The following is a 23722-nucleotide window of genomic DNA, read 5'->3' on the forward strand; positions in this document are numbered from 1 at the left end:
GGCTGGGCTCTCTGAGTCTCTCAGAGGTTATGGGCTCCCCAGTAACCTTTAATAAGTTCCCTTCCTGCTTAAGTAACCCACAGCCGGTTTCTGTTGATGGGTGATCACAAACCCCAGCTGACTCCCCTCCTCAGGCCCAGATGCTGACACTTTCCCTACCCCAAGTTGCCTGTGTATATTTAGATGCTCCTCCTGTGCCTCTGGCCAAGAAGCTTGGCTGTAGCAACCAGCTTTCACCAGCAAATTACAAAGTTAGACCCTGGCCCAGACTAATGAGGGTACTCAGGCACAGCCACATTTATGGGAGAGCAGCATTTGCAAGGGGAAAGCGGACAGATTCTGGGTTCAAATTGCAGTTCTGCGGCTTACCACGTGTGATCATGGGCCCACAGCATACCTCTCTGAGCCTCAGTTTTTTTTTTCTGTCACAACACCCCAATGGTCATTTTTTGTATGTTTTAGGGGTTTAAAGGAGGTAAGGGATGGAAAGCCCCTTGCCTCATGCTTAGCTCACTGTAGGCATTGGATCTGAGAAGAAACTGGGTCAGGAAGGAGCAAGACATTCTTTCTCACGTTATAGTTCACATCTCAATCACCTGGAAAGGTAAGTCAAACGCAGAGCGGGATGCAGCAAGCCTGGCTGTGCCCCTGGGATCTGTATTTTTAGCAAGTGTTCCCTGCCCAGAGGTCTTTGTTGCAGGTGGCTGGGGTCAGTGCACTTGGAGAAATACAGGATCCAAGGGCAAGAACAGAGGAGGGGAGGGCGCAGATAGCTGGGCCACCACAGCAGTGGGGCCTCTGAGGACCTTAGCTTCCCTCTTGCTGGAAGCTTCTACAGTGACCGTCTCAGGGAGGATCCAACCTGGATTTATGTTCCAGAAAGGATGCAAGTAATTTCTGTTTGTTTGATCTTTGATCACATTTAGAACAGTAATGGATACATTTTTCTCACTTGGATAATGCAAAAATCCAGTAATGTGCATATTATAATAGTTCAAATTTAGCTGGCTTTTCCCATGAGCCCCACAGTACTTTGTCTGTGCTAATAAATACAAAGTGAAATCATTCTCCCCATCTCACAGGTGAGGAAAATGAGGCCCAGAGAGGTAAAGTGACCTGCCCAAGGTCATGTGGCCTAAGCGTAGGGATTTAAGCCCAGGCAGGCTGGGATTCCACAGCCATACAATATGCCATGGCTCCTTTAGGATATCACGTTCGGGTACCGTAAGGGCATTATAGGTTGTGGTCTCTGGCAGGTGCTTGTGCTTCCAAGCAAGGGGCTGGGGTCCTGGGCAGGACTAAGTGGGGTGAAGTGTGAGGGGGTCAGCCCCCCGCCGGGCCTCTGACTCACCAGGGCCCTTGGCCACCACCTGGGAAATCCATGACTCAGCTGCGTGGGGATGGGAAAGGCTCCCGGAGCCCCAGTGTCTGCATTCAGTTCACAGCCAAGGCCTGTTCACACACTCAGGCTGTGTGACCTTGGGCAAGGTGCTCCACTCTCTGAATCTGGGGGCTGCTGGGAACAGAGTGAGACCGGGTTCTACCCCATGCCCAGCAGAGTGCCCAGCATGCAGACGGAGCACTTCCTGTTATCATTCAGTGGTACTGATGCAGCTGTGGTGATGTAACCTGGGTTTTCTACACCATCCCGATTCCATGCAGAGGGTAGAAGTGCACAGCTGGTGCTTCTCTCTGCCCAGCAGCCACTCCCCCTTCTTCCCCAAAAAGCACCCCCATTTTCACTTGAACCGCCGACTTTTGTTTCTGTAACTTGCAGCTGGAGTCATTCCAAGAGGAAGTTGGAAACTTACATGTATTGAGTGCCAACTATGTCCTAGGCACTGCACATGATTCATTTAATCCTCAGGACAAGCCTGTAAAGCAGGTACCAACACTCCATTTGTAGATGTGGAAACCGAAGCTCAGAGAGGTTTAGTAACTTGTGCAATGTCACAGATCTGGGACACAGATCTGATGCCCCAGCCCAGCCCATATTTTAAATGAGTTAGCCATTTCATTTATAACTGTGATTGACTTTTCTAGGAGGGGCATTCATTCACTCAATAGATACTTACTGAGAGCCTACTATGTGCCAGGCATGATGCTAGGCCCTATGGATAAGAACCCCACAGACAAGTCCCTGCCCTCAGGGAGTGCCCATTCCAGATGGCACAGAGGTTTCATCTCACAGGCCAAATCCAGGTGGCACTAGCTACCTGCAACATTATTGTGAGAGAATTCTGAGCTGCCTCTGGGCTCAGCAGGAAGGGGTAAAGTGGCTGATTACTCAGATCTGTGAAGGGTGGTGGTAGAGGGTTTCCAAGTATATGGTCCATATTGGATACCCATGGTTTAGACTTTTGGAGATTGTTCATACAAATGTACAACAAAGCAGAAACATATCCTGGTCAGAGCACAGGTTCCAGTTTTCATTTTGAAAATAGCCACCGTAGATCTAATAACTAGGCCATACCCTCAAGGAACTTAGGGTCTAATTTGTAGCCTAAGACAGATGAACAATACAAGATGATTACTATGAAAGAACAGAACGGAACAGCACAGTCTGATCCAGAGCTCAGAGGCGGGACGGGCCACGTGGATGGGGGTGACAGGGAGACTTCCTGGAAGACGAGCTCAGTGGATTTGGCCAGGCGGAATGGGGGCAGGGGGAAGGCATTCCGGGAGAAGCAGCAGCACAGGCCTTTGCCTGGAAGTGTGAGGTGGGAGTGGAGAGGACTGTGGCTGGGCTGGGGTAGAAGCACTGGGGGAACAAGGCTGAAATGGTAATGATGGGGACGGACCATGAGCCTCAGTGTCAGGCCCGGGAATTTAGTGCTGCTCCTCCCCCTCCCCCCTTCCCGCTGCAGTGGGGAACCACTGAAGACTGAGCGAGGGCATGGCAACACAAAGTCCTTCTTGTTGGCTGGAACAGGGGAGAAGTCAGAGATGGAGGAGGCTGTTAACACCAGGGCATGGAGTGAGTGCCCCTGCAGGTAGGTGGAGGTGAGGGGATGTGGGTTCTAGTCCCAGATCTGTGCCAATGTGCTGTGTGACCACGGGCAAGTTCCATACCCTTCTGGAAAAGGCCCCTTTGAGACCTTGGCTGAGTGAACTGAGGTATGTATGGGGGCAGGGGGTGTCACTTGGTTCAGTTAGGGTCTCTATTTTCTACTTTTCTTTGGTCTTGAAGACCTGACCTAAGGTGGGTCCATCACTCATGGTTTACCACATGCTTCAGGACCATATGGCTCAGCCCTTGGGTGTGTCCACACCTCAGCTTCAAGTGCATTTGTCTCACAGAAGAGAAAACAGAACCTTGGAGGCTGCAGCTGTGTTACTTGAGAGAGGGACTTTGCCTCTCACCTGCTTCACAGGGATGGCAGGAGCCACTGAGATGATGACTGTGAAGCACCTGGGGCAGGATCTTGTACTCTGCAGGCCATGAGGGCTCAATTATTGGCCACTGCCTTTCTTGCTATTGTTCCTGTTTCTTGCTGTTGTCTCCAGTGTGGGCCTCTTGGCTGTAAGCCCCTGAGGCTGGCAGTGTCTCCTGCATGGGCTGAACACCAGCTGGGCCCCGGTCGGGATCTGACGCCCAAGGCTAGTGTCCCTCTGCCCAGGATCGTCACGGGGACTGTGACGTGGCCCCGCCTGGCCTGCCGAGCAGCCCCAACGCTCACCCCACCCTGGGCGACTGCCCTGCGTCATTCCTCCTGGGACCACCCAGCACAGGGGGTGCGGCCCTCCCCAGGCACCAGGTGTGACAGGCACCTCTATACAACCAAACCCACCAGGACCTCAGCTAAATTCCTCCCCCTTTTCTGTTTAATTTTATATGATTATTTGGGGGGATAGTCAAAAAAAGTTAAATTTTTTCAAAATTTAAAAGGCACCAAAAAGTGCGCTATTCAAAAATCCCCTCCCACCTCAGCACACAGCCCCCTAGTTCTCCTTCCTGGAGACAACCCATCTAAATTCCTTTTTAAAACAATTAACCTTAATTTGATCCCCCCGATTACAAAAATCATAAACATTCAAAGCAAAAACTAACTTCAAAAGAAAAGAAAACAAAACCCCACCACATTGAAACAGACACAAAAGTACAAACCAAAACCCCACCCACAATCCCACCATCCGGATTTCCAGCGTTTTAGGATATGCCCTCCCAGACTGTTTTCAGTGCATATTCACTTTTCAAAAAATGAAGACAAAACACAAGATGGTTATCACAATATTGATTTTTCAATATCTTGCTGGAACATTTCCTCATGGCTTCTTCCTTAAATGATGTTGACAGCTTTGTGATCTTCCACAGATGCTGCATTATTTAACTGACCCTAGCGATGGGCATTTGGGGATTTCTAGATTTCCCTATTATAAGAAACACGGTGATGGGCCCTGAGACCTCACTGCCTACTTGTTTATTTTCTTGTAGCAAATTCCTAGAAGAGGAAATGCTGGGTCACAAGGTATGACCATTTTTTAAGACCCATCAAACTGCCCTCAATGAGTTCAGCAGGACTAGTTGTCCAGTCCAAATCCGATTTCCTCAAGGCCAAGAAGTCTTGGTTCATAACTTTCTCAACAGGAGCTGTGAGCCCCTAACCCCACCTCCACATCCAGACTAAGGCCAAAGCCTTCCTCTGAACCTGGTAACCTAGGGGCGGGCTGACTCAGCCGCAGGTCCTTACCTGGGCCCATCCCAGTCCTGGGTGAGTCAGCTGACCAGGGAGCAGGAACCCAGCTGGGACAAGGGCCACCACCTTCCAGGGAGGGGACCAGACTCCATCAGCAGTGGCTAGAGAAGGACGAGCAGCAGCACCTGGCCTGCAGGTGAGAGCGGGGCAAGGGGCCCCTAGAGGTGGGGACAGGGATAAGGGAGGCCTGCTCTCACCTGTCTTCTTCCCTCCCTGTCCCGACCCTGCTGGGACTTCCAGGCCTTTTTCTCTCAAGGTGCTTTTCTCTGGCAGTGAAATGTGAACTGGGGTTTCCTCTTCTGAGCCCAGCCCTGGGCCAGGTTCGAGGGCTGGGTGATCTTTATCCAGACATCACTAGGGCTCCAGGCTCCTCCTCACTGCCTGGGTCAGTTCTCACGGAGACGGGACCCACACTTTGCTCCTTGAAATGGGCCCCTGGAAAGCCAAAGAGCAACTCCCACAAGGAACTGAGTGCAGGCCTCAGTTTCTGTCACTTACTTCTCTGCCTGAAGCTGTTTCCATTAACAAGCTCCCTACCATGGCAAGGAGAACCTGCTGGGGGAGCTGGGCCAGTGGCCTGATCTGAACACTGGTTTCCTCCTGTGGGGACTCCCATGCAGTCAGGGGAACTGAATGAGGGATATAAGGGGCTGGAACATGCCCTCCACACAGCCAGCCTCAGAAAATGGTGCTTACGATGGGGCTGCTGTGTGCCGGGCCAGCACTGCACTGGCTGCTGTACATACGGTGGCCCCAACTACTAACAACTGCACCGCCATCACTTCTCGCCTGGGCTCCCTGTCCACCCGTGCCCCCTAATCTATCCTCCAAATGAAAGTCAGACCATGTCACTCTGCTGCTCAAAATTCTCCAGGGGCTCCCATCTCATCAGAGTAAATGCCAAGCCCTCAGCATGACCCACAGGCCCTACAGGATCTAGTCCCTCTCGCTACCTCTCCAATCTCGTCTCCTACTACTTCCCCTATGAACAACTGACTTCAGTCTCACTGGTCAGATGTTCCCTAAACAGAGGGCAGTGGCTTGCCCTCAGCCTCAATGCTTTTCCTTCCCCACTTAAGCTTTTGCTCAAAAGCCACCTGTCACCCCCCCACCCACCCCCTGGCAGTGAGGCTCTTCCGGACCTCCAGGCTCTACCCTCCACTCTGCTTTATCTTTCTCCCCATCACTTCCCACCACCTAACATGGCATAAGCACTTATTTAATCCAGCTAGAAAGTGACACTCAAGGACAGATTTTTCTTTTGTTCCCTGCCTTATTACTTGTACTTAGAACAGTACTGGGACTTAGGTGCCCAGTAAATGTACTGAATGAACAATAGCTAACGATTATTGCATGCCCGTTATGTACTAGTGCTTTCTGTACATATCTCTTTTATTTAAGAATCTTTTAATTAATCTCCACGATAACTCTGTGATGCAAGTATTGTTACCCATATTACAAAGGAATAAATGACATGCCAAAGGGACTTGTCCATGCTTGCTCTCCCAAGTCAGAGGCCGTAGTCTGAATCCATCCTGCCTGCCTCCAAGGTCTTTGGCTCCCGCTCTGCCTCTCCTGGGCCTGGGTTCAGGAGTGTCCGCACTCCTTGAAGAAGTCCACAGCTTTTCTCCAGCAGGTAGTACAGCCTGAGAGAAGGAGAGGAGTATATGCTGGTGGCTTAGCAACAGCCTCTTCCTTTCCAACTCACCACATCCCTGGGCTAATTTGGCCTTCCAGGAGCTGTTCCTCTGACACTCTAACCCACGCTTCCCTCCCGCACACTGTCTTCTGAAGGATGGATGAGTTGTCCACAGGAACAAGTGGGCGTCCCGTAGTTTCAGCTCTTTGGAACAAAGTGTTCCAAAGGAGTGTTCTCATTCCAAAGTCCAAAGATGGGGGCTGGCGACCCCTTTTCAGCCCTGCTGGTCTCTGAGGACCTGATTGCTGCTTTGTTGTGGGAGTTGTTATTGCTCAGAATATTACAAAGTACAGAAGCTCAGGGATGGAAGTCCTGGAAAATGCAGTGGGAGAGGAAAATTTCTCTGGGTGAGGTAGGTTAGATGGGTTCCTTTCTTTTCAGAGGAGCTAGTTAATTTCAGGAAGTCATCAGCACCAAACTGAGCAAACTCTTCCATTGTCAGACTGCAGGAGCCAGCCTTTCAATCCACCTCATCAGGGCACTGTTTTTACTCCCCTTCTAGGCCCAGGGTTTTTCTTCAAAGGACTTTTTGGGGCTTTCTCTTCCCCTTGGGTCTGCTTTTCTACTTCTTTAAGAAACAGTAACTGGATGCCTGCTGTGTAGCAGGCAGTGGGCACAGCACTGGGGCTTCAGAAATGAGCCACATTCCTGACCAAAGAGGGCGACAGGCAAACAAATACAGCTCAGTGGAAATCCAACCCAGGAAATGCAGAAGACCTTGCTCACAGTGGGTGCTTAATAAACAGTAGTGGAATGAATGATGAATAGGCGAATATGAGATTCTGTGGTCTAGAGAAGGGAGGCTTGCCTAACTCTGTGTTTGGTTTTGGGGATTTGTGGGGAAAAGAAGAGGAGTTCACCAGATGAACAAGGTGGTGGTGGCTGGGGGGAGGTGTCAATGGCATTCAAGACAGAGGGGACAGCACCTGTAAAAGCACAGAGGCATGAACTAGCAGGGTGAGTTTTAGGATCAGCAAGCAGTCTAGAATAAATGAAATGCAGGGTAAGTGTGCAAGAGTGAGGAGGTCACCAGGAGTCAGTGGAGAAGGTACCAGGGGTCACATCATAGAGATTGGAATATCAAGTTGAAGTCCCATATTTTCTCCTGAGGGCAAGAGCTGGGTATGGCTGGAGAGCAGGAGCTAAGGATAACTCCCAGATTTCTGGCTCAGACCATGAGGTGCATTTGGTGGTGTCACTGTAGAGGGGCAGCAAAGCTGGGGAAAAATGAATTCAATCTGAATAAACTGCAGGAGGTAGTAAAGATCTGGGAGGCGGCTGGACTCTTGGGCCTGGGCCTCCCTATCCCTGGAGTAATACTCCACTCTCACCCTGCTGAACCTCCATCCTTCAGGGTCCACTCAGCGTCTCCTACCTTCCTCCAGGCCTTCCCCATTGCCCTAGACTTTTATCCTGCACCCCGCAAACCCAACTGCCCGAATCTCTAAAAATGTGCAGTGGGTCCAATGTTGCTGTGGAAAGTGATCTGCCTGGCCGAGCCCAAGACTCTACCCTTGGGGGGCAGGCACTCAGTCATTCTTGGGTGGGATTCCGGAATAAATCTTCGTGGAGTGGGGCGGGGCACGTGCAGTTCAGCACTAGGACAGGAAGGCAGGGCCAGGCAAGAAACCTGGCACGGTGGGAAGGACGGTGACGTCACAACGGTAGGGCATACTCGGGGATCCAAGGAGCTTCCGAAATCGTAGGGAACGAGGGAGCTTCCTCTTCATTATGAGCAACAGGCAGCCCGGAGCGCAGGCGTGTCAACTTTGCCCTCCTCCCTCCCACAGCTGCCTTAGGACGGAATCTTATCAGCCAGCAGGGGGCGGCTCAACCGCACCCTCGCCCCTTCGGGAGGCCGTTAATGGACCGGGAGTCGGGGGCGTGGGGAGGCGAAGGGACATTCGCCCCTTCAAAGCGCGATTTGATCCGCGTAGACTCCAGGCGCGTAAAGAGCGGACGCGGACCCTGACTGAGACTTCCCATCCCTTACTCTGCTGGGGGGGGGGGGGGGGGGGGGGGGGGGGGGGGGGGGGGGTGTGTGTGTGTGTGTGTGTGTGTGTGTGTGTGTGTGTGTGTGTGTGTGTGTGTGTGTGTGTGTGTGTGTGTGTGTGTGTGTGTGTGTGTGTGTGTGTGTGTGTGTGTGTGTGTGTGTGTGTGTGTGTGTGTGTGTGTGTGTGTGTGTGTGTGTGTGTGTGTGCGCGCCAGCCACGAGCGCCTGGAAAAAGCAAGAGGCCGGGTGAGTTTAGCCGGCCAGCAACCCGCGGGGCAAGGAGACCGCCATTTGCCACCCCCGCAATCGCGGGATACCCTGCGAAGCGCCCGTAACCATGCGCAGCCCTGGGTGGGTGACACGCATGCGCCCTAGCCGCCGCTGCGCGTTCCAGCGGCTTGGCGGGATTTCTGCGCAGGCGCCGTAACCCATAGCAACCAGGGGAGGCCTCACGCAGAGTTTGGAGCTACCGGAGCGTCAGGGTGGGGAGTCGTTTGGAGAGCTTTGATCCAAGATCGTTGGACAGATTGGGAAACAGGCCTGGGGTGAAGAACAGGCCCTAGGAACCGTTGGGGCTTTCTCCGGTGCCTGAGTGCTCGGAGTTTTGTGCCTGGCTGCGTTCAAAAAGCGGGAAATTGAGGCTGAGGGAGGGGGCGGGTTCGTCTTGAGTGGTGGTTCAGTGTCCGCCCCCGGCCAGGTTAAAAAAAAATCAACGTGATGCCCTCTCTGTACTATAAAGGAGAAATGAGAGCAATGAGCAATGAAAGTAATTTATAATAAACGAATATGCCCTTCACTACGTAAAAGCTCAGACTGGGTGACACCCGGTCACGTCTGTACCTAACTTAAAATGAGAAAGTTTGGATTTAATAGATAGTATTCAACTAAATTTTGCCAAAGTTTACATGCGGCATCTTTTTTTTTTTTTTTTTTTTTTTTGGCTGCGTGGGGTATTAGTTCCCCGACCAGGAATGGAAGCCTCCTCCCCTGCATTAGCAGGCGGATTCTTTACCACTGGACCACCAGGGAAGTCCTTGTATTTGGCGTCTTGAGTCAAAGGTTAAATGTATTTGTATACAGGCGTGGCATCACTGTGACAGCTACAAACGCAGACACACATGGGTGCGTTCTGGTGACTCACCTGTGCTCAGAAGGATTGACAGTGATTTTCCACAATGGTGAACAAAACAAAGAATAACTTCCTCGGTTAAGCTGGTGTATACATTTCTGGATAATATATTATATATTAAAACCAGGGAAAGTTTCATTGTATTTGTATATAAAACAGACTATAAACAGGTTTTTTGCCTCCATGAAGGTTTGGCAGGGTATTGGAAAGTTGTGCAGGACAGCTTTGTCGTGGTAAGCTGTTCTGTGCATTACAGGAGGTCCGGGCCTCTACTCCCTGCTTCCTAAATGCTAGTAGTGTCCCCTCAGTCGTGTGACACCCAAAAATGCCCCCACAAATTTCCAATCTGTTCCTTGGAAAACCACTGATTTATTCAGTCGAATAGCAATTTTTGCCGGCATCCACGTGCTGGGTGCTGTTTTGGTGGGGAGGCGTAGGGTGGTGAACAGGACACAGTCCCCACCCTTCTGAGTTGGGGCCCAGTATGAGGAAATACCCAGATAATAATCATATAATATGATAAATAACTTGACAAGTGGGACAGTACAAGTCAGTTTGGGAACACATGAAGACCCGGCCAACTAACAGGGGGTCCCATGGTCTGAAAAAGCCAACCAGAGAAGAAACATTTGAGCTGAGCCTTGGAAGAGCACCATGCAGAGAAGGGTGGTGTGCCAAGCAGAGGGGTCAGCACGACTGAAACAGGGCCAGTGTTGCTAGCACGCAGTGGACACTCAAATGTTGTGAATGAGTAGGTGGATGACTGAATGAGACACGCATATTTGCTGGCAGGGAGCCATTCCCCACTATATATCATGAACCGCTAAATGGCAGGGGAATACCTGCCTCTTGATTCCACCCAGAGCCCAAACCTTAGTTGAGACCCAGAGTAGGTGGCAATGGTGAAAGGGTCCCAGACACAGAGGAAGGGTCGTGTGGTCTTAGCCTGGGAGTGATTTCCAGGAAGTAGATCTCTGATTCTACTCTCCCAGAGGGCAGCTGCTAAAAATATAACCAGCTCTGCTGCTTCAGTGTTTGAAAAAGCAGGGCAGGGGTGCCTCTTATCTTCACACCTGTCGTTCATGTGTGATCCTGGTAGCAGGGCATGTTTTTGGCAGATGGTACCTCCTGAGGACTGTCCTGAGATAAAAGTCTCCCAGAGTGTGTGCGCAGTGGGGAAGACCACAGACAAAGTGGTCTCTTCCCCCAGCTGATTTAAAGGAGGTCAGGGACAGTCTCTCTCTCCCCCTAGGACAATCCCTGTCCTCTTGAGATGATCACTCCTGCCCCAAAGGCTAAGGCAAAGATCAGGAGCTGCCTGCCTCCAGGAGCCAAACAGGCAGCGTTAAGTCAGCTGGATGGGCACTTTAGGAAACAAGGAGGCGCGTGCAGCCCCATCTTATGGCAGGCTGCGACTCAGGCCTGGCTGACTGTTGCCGTGTATGATTTCTGCTCTTGCATTGCCAAATAGTGTGATTTTTCTTTTCTGTACAAGTTAGAAGTGAAGAATTTTATATTTCCAGATCTTAAAATGTTGGCACTAATTCAAATGAAAACAAAAAACAAGCCTGTGAGAGGCGAACAAAACCTGTTTGGGACCTCTCATCCTTGTTTCCATCCTAGGAAGGTGCGTGTCCATAGGACATCAGAGCTTTACTTTACAAGGAGAAAAGTGGAAGCCCGGGCAGAATGCATTGCTTCTGGAAATATTATTGCATTGGTGTCCATGCTAGGGGCTAGGAGTTCCATACATAGCAAATTAGAAGGTCCAGTTCCTGCCCTTCTGGAACTCCCAATAGGTAGATAAAGAAGCAACTACAGGAGTAGAGAATGATCAACAGAGTAAGAACATGAGTTGGGTGAGGAGGGGGGTTTGGGGGCGGGGGGAGCACAAATCAAGACAAGCTTCCTAAAAGAAGAGCCCTCTGGTCTGGGACTTGAAAATAATTGGGAGTTAGCTAGGTAGGGAGTGGAGGGGGTAGAAAGTTATTCCAAATAGAGGGAATAATAATACATGCAAAGGCCTGGGGACATGAGAAAATTCGATTAATTCAAGGATCCGAAAGCAGCTCATTATGGCTGAAGCTGAGGGTGGGGGTTGGGAGAAGGACGTGTGGAAAGAAAGCAGGAGAATTAGGCAGGGGGGTGCAAGCAAATGTCTATAGGATCTCAGTGCCAGTGAGTAAAGCGGTCTTGATGTAAGAGACAGCAGAGGCTGGTGGGGTCTGGGGCGCCCGGGAGTCAGCTGCGACTCAGCTGTAGCCACTCAGCAGCGGTCCAGGGTTGCCAGAGTGCCCTGTTTTTCAGGAGCAATGTGAAGTTAGATTATTAAAAGCAGCGTCTTGGACTTCCCTGGTGGAGCAGTGGTTGGGAATCTGCCTGCCAATGCAGGGGACACGGATTCGAGCCCTAGTCCAGGAAGATCCCACAGGCCTCGGAGCAACTAAGCCCATGCACCACAACTACTGAGTCTGCGCTCTAGAGCCCCTGAGCCACAACTGCTGAGCCCGCGTGCCTAGAGCCTGTGCTCCGCAACAAGAGAAGCCACCGCAATGAGAAGCCTGCGCACCACAACGAAAAGTAGCCCCCACTCGCCGCAACTAGAGAAAGCCTGTGTGCAGCAACAAAGACCCAACACAGCCAAAAATAAAATTAATTAATTAAAAAAAAAAAGCGTCTTGAGTTCTGCATTTAGTGGGCTAGTTTGAACGTATAAAGCACTTGGCAACAGATTTGTTTTTTAACATCTTTATTGGAGTGTAATTGCTTTACAATGTTTGCATCTGGCCTTTGAGCCACCAGTTCCAATCTTTGGAGGAATCGTAAAGGGAATGTGGGCTCGATTCTGAGAGTGCGGAGCCATTGGGGGCTTTCAGCAGGGCATGACATTCCAGGCTCATGCAGAATGGGCCTGTTGGCTGGAGAACAACAATAGAGGAGCTAGGACTCATTGGAGATGTTGTGGTACCTGCAGAAGGGCGGGGAGATGGTGGAGGTCTGCAAACAGCATGGGGATTAGGGATGGCATGTGGGAGAGATGGGATTTGATGGCAGATTGGGAGGGATGGGAGAGGTCATTGGGGAGTGTTAAGGTTGATACAAGGGTCAAGGCAGCAGGTACAGAGGAAGGATGAGGAACAGTGATGGATGAAGATGACCTCAGCCCCTGTGGGTCACTCAGGGGAGATGCCCAGAGGATCTGGACCTGGTCCAGAGAATGTGGCCCCATTGGGGTGAATAGGACACCCCTTGACCCCAAGGAACTGCAGTTCAGGTGGGAAGACAGACTAAGGACGATTGAAGAGTCCAGGGCCGGAGGCTGGCCCAGAGTCTCTTCTGAGGGCAGGGTCATTGGGAGCAGCAGTGACCTCATTGCCTGAGGAGCCAGGGTGGGAGGGCGGGGCAGAGACATCCACTTAGTGACAGCTGGCCCAACAAAGGCCCGGAGATGTGACAGAGACAATGTGTTAGTGGGTAAATGGAAAAGAATCCAGAAAGACAAACTGCTCCTTCCTCACATTTCAACTAGGAAGGAAGTAAAGCATTTCTGTGAGGTAATTTCTTTGAATTTCTTTTGGTACCTTGCTCCGAGGTCCTAGTGGTTCTCCTCTGGACAGGTAGAAGGCGTTCAGTAAATGTTTATCGTGCTTCCCCCCATTTCCTTCTCCCTCTGGAGCAATACTCTGCTGAGTGTATAAATTCTGCTACAGTTTGTGTGCATGTTTTTAAGAGTTTCCTTTGGTCTTACCTCATTGTGGTCAAGATCAAGAGTTGCCAGCGAGACCGGAAATGGCTGGTATGCAGTAGGAACTCAAATGCCCAGAGATGGAGAGGCGTGTGGGGGGCTGGGGAGGACTTCTAAAGTGCCTGCTGCCTTTCTCTTGTAATATCAAGTCCCCGCCCACTTGACACTGGACTGAACCCCGCGTAGTTGCGGGATGATGCTGAGCAAACCCCTAGCGGTGGCCGGGTATACAGCAGGTGCTCACTACCCACCAGCTGGACTGGATTTAGGTCTTGAGTGATCAGACCTCATAAGCCTGTCTGACCTTTGAAACAGGACAGGGAAGGACGTGGCCCCCAATCCTGCTTTGCCTGGTCAGCATGTGCTAGGTGACCCCGGGTCTCAGGTTCTAAAGCCCAGAGTCAGCTGAACATGGTGGGATGGGATTTTTGCGGGGTTGAGAGCACGGGCTTGGGAACTAAACAGACTTTGGGTCAAATCCCAGCTCCCCCATCTCTAAAATGGGGACAGTAATACCTTTGTGACATCTTTCTCGTCCTGAGAGTGTTGAGTGGCACACGTCCGTGCCTCCTCTCGGCCCTCAGCCCTCCCCACCCTCTGTGCCCTGCAGCGTGTTCCAAAGAGCAGCCATGTCCACCCTGTACCCGTCTCTGGAGGACCTGAAGGTGGACCAAGCCATGCAGGTAAACTGCCAGGCTATCAGCCTGGGGTCCCCTGACGGGGCCTTCTGGATTACGCCAGGGTAGCTAAGGGAGGCTTGTCTTGGGTCAAGTGTTGGGGACCCCTGGGAGTTCCTGACTGGCCCCAGGGCATGCAGGTCCCCACTGCAGGGCCTGCTGGGCAGAGCAGGTGTCCAGAGGCCAAGGCAATGGAATTACAGCAGGTGGAGAAGACCAAGCAGCTGCAGACCGGCCCGTCTGGTGCCTGCTCTATCCCAGTGCTTCCTCCATCCAGGTTCGTGTAGAACCCATGCTCTAGGACAAGCTTCCAGAGTAAACCCCGTGGCCGTGGCGTTTGGCCTACTCAGCCCCCAGAAGCCCTTTTCTCCTTCCATCCCACATGAGGTCCTAGTGGGTTTTGAGAATTGGGGGCTTTTTGACTGAAAATTTGCCTTGGCTGCCTCAGGTAGTAAACGAGTTGTGACATTTGGTGGGTCGCGGGCCCCTGGGAGAACCTCCCTCCAGAAGCGTGGACATCTGCAGAGGCCACATTTACTCCAAGGGTCATGGACACCCCCCCTCAGGCCGCCAGCATACCTAATGCCCTGACCCCCAGCCTCAGGGAGCCCCAGGCCTCAAGGGCTCTGGGGCTCATGGCCACAGCTGACCGGCACTCCCCATCCGTCCCCAGGCCGAGGCCAGAGCCGTACCCAGGATGCCCGCCCTGCCCTGCCGGGGCAGGGAGCAGACTCCCAGCCTTCAGGTGAGTGAGTGGGCTGGGGTTCTCCTGGCTGAGGGTGACCTCTGCTGGACATTTCCAAGAGCCTGCCTCCTTCCTGCCGCTGAGCTGTGGGCACTATGCAGGTTGACCCTCCCTAGAACCCTTTGAGGGGGACACTGAGAAAGCTGCAGCTTTGTGAGGGCACTGACCGCCCTGACTTGGGGCCACCGAGGAAGGTTGCATGTGGAGACCGGGATGCGTGTGGTGGCCCTGGAGCTGCTCGTGGCCCTCTTGATTCAGGCCCTGTGGTAGCAAACTTGAACTCAGGCCCAGCTCTTCTCCTCACCACGCAGTTCCCCAGAGCTGCCCTCGGGTCTGGCCGGTGCCAAATAAAGTCAGTTAAATTGAACACCAAAGTGATACATGAGGTACTCAGTGTCCCAGGCTGCTCCTGGAGAAAGCAGACCGTCTGAGGGGAGGACCCACAGTGCCGGCGAGCGTTCCTGGGAGTGCGGAGCCATCTCTGGGATGTACTGCATTCTTGGGAGTAAACAGCATCCCCAGGCCCTGTTTCTTAATAAAAATGAGTGACCACCTGGGAGCCAGGCAGCTGTGGCTAATCTCAGGCCCAGAGTAACACCTTTCTTCTTCCTTCCTTCCCTTCCCATCAGTTTTGTACCCAAACCTGGCGGAATTGGAAAGTTATATGGGTCTTTCGTTCTCCAGCCACGAAGTCCAGCAGAACCTGCCTCAGATTCCAGAAGGTGCCAGTGTAGGTATTTGTCTTTTGCCTGATGTGGGCCCTCCTTCTTGGTCTTACCATTTAAACAGACTTGAATATCCTCTTTCCCCAGCGTTGCTGCGGCTCTGTTTTTTGATGGCACTTTGTATTTTCAGCCTTCATTAAAAGTGCTGTGGGGTTTTGTGGTTTCCCACGGGCCTTGGGGCTGAAGGGCCACTGCCTGCCCTTTGACCTCTGACCTGCTGGCCTGAGCCTGCTGGATGAGAAGGGAGGACATGAAACCCGGCCTGAGCCTGGGCGCTTCCAATGAAGGGCTGCCTGTGACTTGACAGCAGCTGCATGGTTAGGCAGAGCCCAGTGGGGAGGAGCTTATCATCCAGCCCCACTCCCCAAATTAAACAATAATGCTTGATTCCTGCTCCCCATGGCTTCAGGGAGCAAAGGAAATCATAACATAGAAATATTCGCTCCTGAAAATGTATTCACTTATAGAATCAGTCCCAAACCCTCTCCCAATCAGCTCCAGCCTCCCTGCGGGCCATCTGTCAGTTGTCCTTGTCTGCCAGCCCCTCCCTGGTCCAGTGCAAATCGATTGCAGAGTGCAAATGCAAATCTTGCTAAGGCTGCAGGATTTCATGAAATTGATGGAAATGAGGATGAGAACTGCCACACTGACAAATGAGGATTTCATAGGAAAAATCAGGAAGGATGAGGACATGTGGGACCCTGAGAAAAACTGGTGACACCCTGGGGTGTCTCTCCAAAATGACCCTCCTGACAGTCATGTAGGGAAGTACACACATGAAGCAAAGTAGGTCATGTTGTAGATAGTCCAATTTTAATCCATCGATTTAATCCCTCTTTGGTCCAATAATTAGGACAACCTAAATTTTGATAAAAAATGACAGATAATGCATTTTTATAATTAAAATTTTTAAATTATTTTTATTTCATTTTAACTTTCTATTTTTAAGTAATCATAAATTCAGAGGAAGTTGCGAAGATAGAGAAGTCCTTTGTACTCTTTACTCAGTTTTCCCAGTGGTTCCATTTTATGTAACTACACTATAACGTCAAAACCAGGCATTTTACATTGGTACAATGTGTGTCTGTGGTTCAATGTCATTTTATCACCTGCAACCACCAGCACAATCAAGATAGAGAACTATGTCATCACCACAAAGGTGTCTCTAGTGTTGCCCCTTCATAATCGTTCCCAGCCTCCCCCTCACCATCCCCAACCCCTTGGCAGCCACTAGCGTGTTTTTGTCCCTATAATTTTGCCATTTCGGAAGGTTATGTAAGTGGAATCACACGGTGTGTGACTTTTTCAGATGGACTCTTTCCACTCAGCATCATGCCCTGGAGATCCTTCGAGGTTGCCTGTATCAACAGTTCATTCCTTTTTATCGCTGGGTTGTGTTCCATGGTGTGTCTGTACCCCCAGTTTGTTTAACCTCTTGAGGGACATTTTAGTTGTTTCCAGTTTTTGTCTATTATAAACTAAACTATTATGGATGTTTGTGTACAGATTTTTGTACGGATATAAGTTTTTGTTTCTCTGGGATAAACCCCCAGGAGTGCAATTCCTAGGTAATGTTATAAATGTATGGTTAATTTTTTTAAAAAGAAACTGCCAAACTATTTCCAGAATGGCTGTACTATTTTATTTTCCTGCCAGCAATGCATGAGTGTTTTCAGTTTCTTCACATCCTTGCCAGCATTTGGTATTATCACTATTTTAAATTTTAATCATTATGGTAGGTGTGTAGCAATGCCTTATCATTGTCTTGATTTGCATTTCCCTAATGCTAGTGATGCTGAACATCTTTTCATGTGCTCATTTACCAGCTGTATATTCTTTTCGGTAAAATGTTTCTTCATATCTTTTGCTCATTTTCTAAATGGATTGTTTTTTTAAGTCAAATTTTGAGACTTTATTCTAGAGTCCTTTGCCAGATATTTGATTTGTAAATATTTTCTCCCACTGTGTAGCTTCTCCTTTCATCATATTAAAAGGGTTTCTTGCAGAGCAAAAAGTTTTTAATTTTGATGAGGTCCAATTTATTGAATTTTTTCTTTTGTGGATTATGCTTTGGTGTCCTAAGAAATTTCACTGAGCCCTAGGTCCTAAAGATTTTCCCTTTTACTTTCTTCTAAAACTGCTATAGTTTTATGTTTAAATTTATGATTGAATTTGAGTTAATTTTTGTATAAGGTGTGAAGTCAGTGCTCATATTTTGCCTACGGATGTTCAATTGCTCCCACACCATTTGTTGAAAAGACTCTTCTTTCTCCAGTGAATTGCTCTTGCACCTCTGTTAAGAAGCAGTTGCCCCTCCTTGTGTGAGGCTACTTCTGGATTCTCTCTTCTGCTCCATGATCCATGTGTCTGTCGCTCCCCAATACCACACTGTCTTAATTACTATAGGTATATAATAAATCTGGAAATTTGGTAGAGTGATTTCTCCTGTTTTACTCTTTTTATCAGAATAGTTTTAGCTATTCTAGTTCCTTTGTCTTTTCATATAAAGTTTAGATTAACCTTGCATGTATCTACAAAACATCTTGTAGAGATTGTGATGGGAATTGCATTAAATCTGTGTATCAGTCTGGGGACAGTTGACAGCTTTACTATGTTTTCCCAATCCATGAATACAGAATGTTTCTCTATTTATTTAGATCTTCTTTGATATCTTTTATCAGTGTTTTGTAATTTCCAGCATACAATTCCTGCATATATTTTATTAGATTTACACCTAAGTATTTCTTTGTTTTTGAGTGATTGTAAGTGGTATTGTATTTTTAATTTTAGTTTCCACATGTTCATTGTTAGTATATAGTACAATTGATTTTTTTGTATACGTTGGTCTTGTATCCTGTGACCTTGTTGAACTCACTTATGAGTTCTAGGAGTTTACTTGTAGATTCCTTGGAATTTTCTAGTGAAGTATCATCTCATCTGCAAATAGAGACCATTTTATGTCTTCTTTTCCAGTCTATATGCCTTTTATTTCCTTTTCTTGCCTTGTTGCTCTGGCTAGTTCTTCCATTACTGTATTTAATAGTAGTGGTGAGAGTGGACATCCTGTCCTTGTTCCAGATCTTAGGGGGGAAAGCACTCACTCATTTTGGTAATTTTACCTTAATTTTTTTAAAGGTAGAGATCAAATTGAGCCCCTTCCCCCCTCCCCCCCCATCGTTCACTATTTTCTGTGGAACTTTTATTTTTAAGTGGATTTTAAAAGGCTCTTCTCCTGACACCAGTTTGCCTTGGAAAACGAGGACCCCTTTCCTATTTACCTGTCCTCTCTTCTCGCCCTACTTTCCTGGCTGTTTTTCAGGGGTGTGGACTTTGACGCCCCCTAGTGGTTTCATTGAGCCATGTTCCCTCTCGCCCGCATGCGGGAAAATGTGTGGGCTGGGGTGGACTGCGGCCCAGGGTCCACTCCATTCTCCTTACCCCATCCCTGCTCCCACCCCGGGGACTCTTGTGGCACGAGGCCCCAGGCGCTGGCTGACCGCCTGCTCTCCTGATGTCTGCAGGCAGCGGTCTCGGGCCCCTCACCGGACCAGGTGGTGGCGCCGGTGTCCGGGAACAGCATGGGCGTGCTGCCTGGGGAGGTCAAGCCTGGGGTGCGCGAGATCCACCTGTACAAGGACGAGCGCGGCAAGACGGGGCTGCGGCTGCGGGCCATCAACAAGGTGGAGCTGGGGGTCGGGGGGTAGAGGAGGGGCCCCGCGGAGGGCGGAGGGCGAGCCCGCGTGCTGGACAGCGCCCGCCCGCCCTCAGCCCGAGCTGCCCGCCCTCCTCCGCGCGAGTTCGGGGTTCTGGCCGCCTCGTCCACCAGCGGGAGAGGAGGCAGCGCGGGGAGCCCCGTTCACAGTAAGGAAGGGGCTGCGCGGGCTGGGAGCCGAGGCCCACCTGACCCCTAGGCCAGGCTCTTCCTCTCAATCCCCTCCTACAAGGCCCTAGGGCTGGCTCTGGGTTGCGCCAGGGATCCTCTACCTGCCCCTCCGTGGACTCCTTGCCTCCTTGCCCCCCAGTCAAAGGGATCTGGCTTCTGGGCGGCTGTCTGCAGACAGTGGAAGCCGGGAGCCCCGGATGCCAGTGTGAGAGGCCTTGTAGTTCAGTGATTGGGACTGCCTCCAGTCAGGGTTGAATTCCTGACTCCGTTGCTTCCTAGCTGTGTGGCCTGGAGTGTTTCCTCGCCAGGAAAATGGGGTTGCCTGTGTCTGCTGCGCAGAGCTGCAGCCCCAGTGCCCTGTAGGCTCCGGGAGGATCAGAGGGCAAACAGCAGCTTGGAGGAGAGACCTGGGCTCATGGTGGGCCGGGAGGGCTGACTGTGGGGACTGCCTCCCCCAGGGGCTCTTTGTGCAGCTGGTCCAGGCCAACACCCCCGCGTCCCTGGTGGGGCTGCACTTTGGGGACCAGATCCTGCAGATTGACGGGCGCAACTGTGTCGGGTGGAGCACAGACAAAGCCCACCGGGTGGTGAAGAAGGCGTCGGCTGAGAAGATTGTCATGGTTGTTCGGGACAGGTGAGTAGCTGGGTCCCAGGAGCCTCTCTGCCCACCCCCAGCCACGCCCCAGGCCCAGCTCACGGTCCCTACCTGCCAGGACATTCCAGTGGATCGTCACCATGCACAAGGACAGCACAGGCCACGTCGGCTTCGCCATCAAGAAGGGGAAGGTCATCTCTTTGGTCAAAGGGAGTTCTGCAGCCCGCAGTGGGCTCCTCATCAACCACTACGTGTGCGAGGTGAACGGGCAGAACGTCATTGGGCTGAAGGTAAGCTAGGCAGAGCAGCAGCTCTGTCCCGGGACATCAGGGGCTGGGACATGCCAGGCGGTGGGCAGGTTCGTGTCTGCGGGTGGGCTGCTGCCCCGACCCCAGCCTCAGTTCCTCATCCTAAGGCTGCTACAGGGATTCAGTGTGACAAGGTACACAGAGCTTCGAGCACAGTGCAGGCACAAAGTAAGTGCTCAGTAAATATAAGCTATTGTTACTTACACATGGAGGCCAGAGGTGTGACAGGGAGCCGGGGGGTGGGGGTGGGGGGGGTGATGACCTGTGTAAGGACGTAGGTGCCCAGGTGGCTCCTGGCTGCATGGACACCTCCCTACTCTGTGTGGCACTTCTGTTTGTATCCTGGATCTTGTTCAGTAATAGGAATACTTTAGAAAATTGCTCTTCAGAGGTCCATTTCTTACCTCTTTTTTTTGCCCTCCCGAGGGGGTTTGCCTGGCGAGTTTTATCTTTAAATACAAGAAGGAGCAAGTGGCCTAGGCCCAGTGCTGTGACCTGGACTGGGGGGTGGGTGCCTTTGGGGAATGGAGCCTGGAGGAGGATGAGTCACGCCGCTTCTGGTCCCTGGATAAGCGAGAGTGGTTTATCCCGACTTGATGCCACCAGGACCGAGAGTGCTTCTTAATCCCAGCTGTGATTTAGAGTGAGGGTCCCTGCCCTCCTGCAGTCAGGGCTTTGGGGCTCACAGGTAGGGCTCCCCGGGTAGAGGTGGCTTGGGCGGTGGCATCTCACTCTACAGGTGGCACAGTCTTTTAAGCCAGTTCTCCTCCCCTTCACAAGGGCCATCACCATCACCATTCCTGTCGCACATCTTCTTCCCTGTGCTTGACAGTCTCCCCACCTTCCTTGGAGGCTTGTTCTGCTGGCTCATGAGCATTGTGATCAGGAAGCTCTTCCTAATGTCTGTCTGACATCCCTCCTGCTGCATCTCTCCCCTTCCTTGGGGATCAGGCATGACAATCCAAAGGGAATCCATTGTAGCTAAAAAGCTGAGTACAGTAATACCAATTCTGAGTGGCTGGCTCTACTGGGTGTTAGTGAACTCACTCCTTTCAAAGCATGACAGTTCTTTGATCTTAACTGTTCTGGAGAGCAGTCATTCTAAAATGTGCTGCAGATTCTCTCGTCCTCACTGATGGTTCAAGGCTTCACTCTGAACTTATCAGTTATCCTACCAAACAATGGCATAAGGCTCTAGGGACTGGACCTGTCCCTTTGCTGAATGGCCCCAGATAGCTATGCTTCTTGAGACCATTTATCTTCTCAAAGGTCTGTCTATTTCTACTCTGGCCATCACTAGTCCCACCTAGCACATCTTCTCCCATTTATCCTGGAACAGCTAAGAAAACATATACCTGGTTTAGACATCTGTGTAAAGTAAAGGTCGTGGTGTCGGAGTAAGGGCCAGAGGCTCTTCTAATGGCCATAGCATTTGTCTTTGGACTGTTTGGCACACTTTGTGTAGATGCCTTTTGTTTCTTGTTCTCCCCATGATCTGAATGGCTTCTGCGGTCCTCTCTTCACTAGTCAACAAGATGTACGAGGAAGAAGTACCACACGGGCTCGGCTCAGGCTGACAGGAGCCCAGTGAAGGGGGTGGGTGGGAGACCCTGCTGTCCCCGCACTGCACGGTTATTCTCTTTGTGCTTTGGGTCCAGAACCCGAGTGTGACGGGGTCCTGGCAAATGGCATACATGTGTGCTTGGTGAGATTCCCAGGGCTCTGTGGGGGAAGTCACGTTTGTGAGGGCCTGTTAGGTGTCAGGCCCACACAGGCCCTCGAGCTGAGGGTGGGAGGGGCACGCTCATTTTACTGAGAGGGCCTCAGGTGGGAGGCCCACGTTCTTGCTCACCTGAGGGGCAGCCCCGTCCCTGACGTCAGAATGTCAGTGGCATCCTTCAGCGGAGGCCATGCTGACCTCTCCACAGAGGTGCCTTCAGAGTTGCCCCTGGCCCCCGGGGTGACCGCTCACTCACCCCTTCTCCAGGACAAAGAAGTCATGGAGATTCTGGCCACAGCCGGGAACTTCATCAACCTGGCCATCATCCCCACTGTGATCTATGAGCACATGGTCAGAAAGTAAGGCTGCTCCCCTCCTGCCTCCCCCCTCTCCTCCCCACCTCCCGTCCACCCCGGCTTCCTCAAGGCTCCTGCAGAGCCCAGACCAGCCTGCCCTCGGCTCTCCTGCCCTTGCCTCCCTTCACGCTAGCCAGTGGCTTCTGGTGATTTGAAAGTCTTAGACTTGGAAGTGAGGGCCCACAAGGCATGCACAGGCTTTGCGGGGAGGGGGAGAAGGTGCTGCCAGTTTTGGCGACTGTCCTTGTTGCTGTATCTAGGTTGTCCCCAACCTTGCTCCACCACACCAGGGACCACACCATCCCTGACATCTGAAGCCACAGGAGAGCAGCTCAGCCCTCTCACCCTCCAGCAAGAAAGGGAGAGTCCTCAGGGGACAGGCTGTGGAGGCCTGCTGCCTGGGGGCGGGGCTGTCTCGAGGTGGGCGTGTTCTGGGTGGGGCAACATTGGATCACATGGGCCTGTCATTTATACACACTGGCCTCCTTGGAGCCTCAGCCTCTTAACTGGGCTAAGGCAGGGGCAGGGCCCACAGGCAGTGATTCTCTGAGCCGATTTAAATGCTGGGCACGTAGGCAGGCCGACTAAACACTTCCTAAAGTTGCAGCTGGGTCCCTTTCAAAATTTTGCCTCTACCAGTAAAACATTTCCACGGTTTAAGAGAACAAATACATTTTTTTGTGAGAATTGTTTCTTTTTCCTTTACTTGTTCTTTGTCACAAACTGTATTTAGTTATAACCCTTCACTGTCTTTTGAATAAAGATTTGATTTTACATAAAATCACTTCCTCAAAAGTAACTGAAATTCCAGAATCTTCTGTCTCATGACATGCCAGAGCTGGTTTTCTTTTAAGCAGTGATGAGACCAAGGCCTTTGCTACGTATCGCCTCTGAGAGCAGTGACTGTGCTTTGCCACCATCACGTGCCGCCGGTCTGGGGCATGGATGACCAGAGGGGGACGGTGTGGGGCTCTGGAAGGGGGCCCTGGCTTTCGCGCACCCCCTGCTCAGTGACTGCAGCTGGCTTCCGCATCTGCAGAACGGGTGTGAGAACCACTTCAAGGGTGCTGGAGAGGATGGAACACGTGCACTTACAGGGCCCCGCGGGTCTGACGGGGGGCGTGGGGTGCGCCAAGTGACCCCCTGGAGGGGAGTCAGAAGCACGGCAGAGCTGAGCCAGCACACAGCTCTCTGGTTCCCTCAACCTCAGGAAAGATCTCTGTCCGCTCAGCTTTTTCCAGGATGCGTGTTATGACTCCCATGCAGGTGGGGACAAGTGTGAGCCCCCTTCATCCCCCTCGCCCCCACCCCCAAAAGTCACAATATAAAGAAAACAGGCCAAGGGTCTTGTTGTGTTTTCATGCTTTAATTCAGAGCTGTCTGCTGTAGGTACAACTCTGTCTGATCAAAAGGACAAAGAAGACAAAAGTGAAGACCCCTCCCCACCTCC

The 23722-nt window shown here is 51.3% G+C and overlaps 1 protein-coding gene across 1 annotated transcript; it reads left to right on the forward strand.

Annotated features, from left to right (window-relative positions):
• Window positions 1-13892: 13892 nt before the first annotated feature.
• On the forward strand, window positions 13893-22637 carry SDCBP2 (syndecan binding protein 2). The gene is made up of 8 exons (XM_007193352.2): window positions 13893-13946; window positions 14614-14675; window positions 15307-15415; window positions 18932-19090; window positions 19752-19927; window positions 20007-20178; window positions 22184-22275; window positions 22533-22637. Exons 1-8 carry the CDS (start codon window positions 13893-13895, stop codon window positions 22585-22587), a joined length of 879 nt encoding a protein of 292 aa, XP_007193414.1. The 3' UTR covers window positions 22588-22637.
• Window positions 22638-23722: the final 1085 nt, after the last annotated feature.

Source organism: Balaenoptera acutorostrata, chromosome 15 (genome assembly GCF_949987535.1).
Source record: "Balaenoptera acutorostrata chromosome 15, mBalAcu1.1, whole genome shotgun sequence".
NCBI lineage: Eukaryota > Metazoa > Chordata > Mammalia > Artiodactyla > Balaenopteridae > Balaenoptera > Balaenoptera acutorostrata.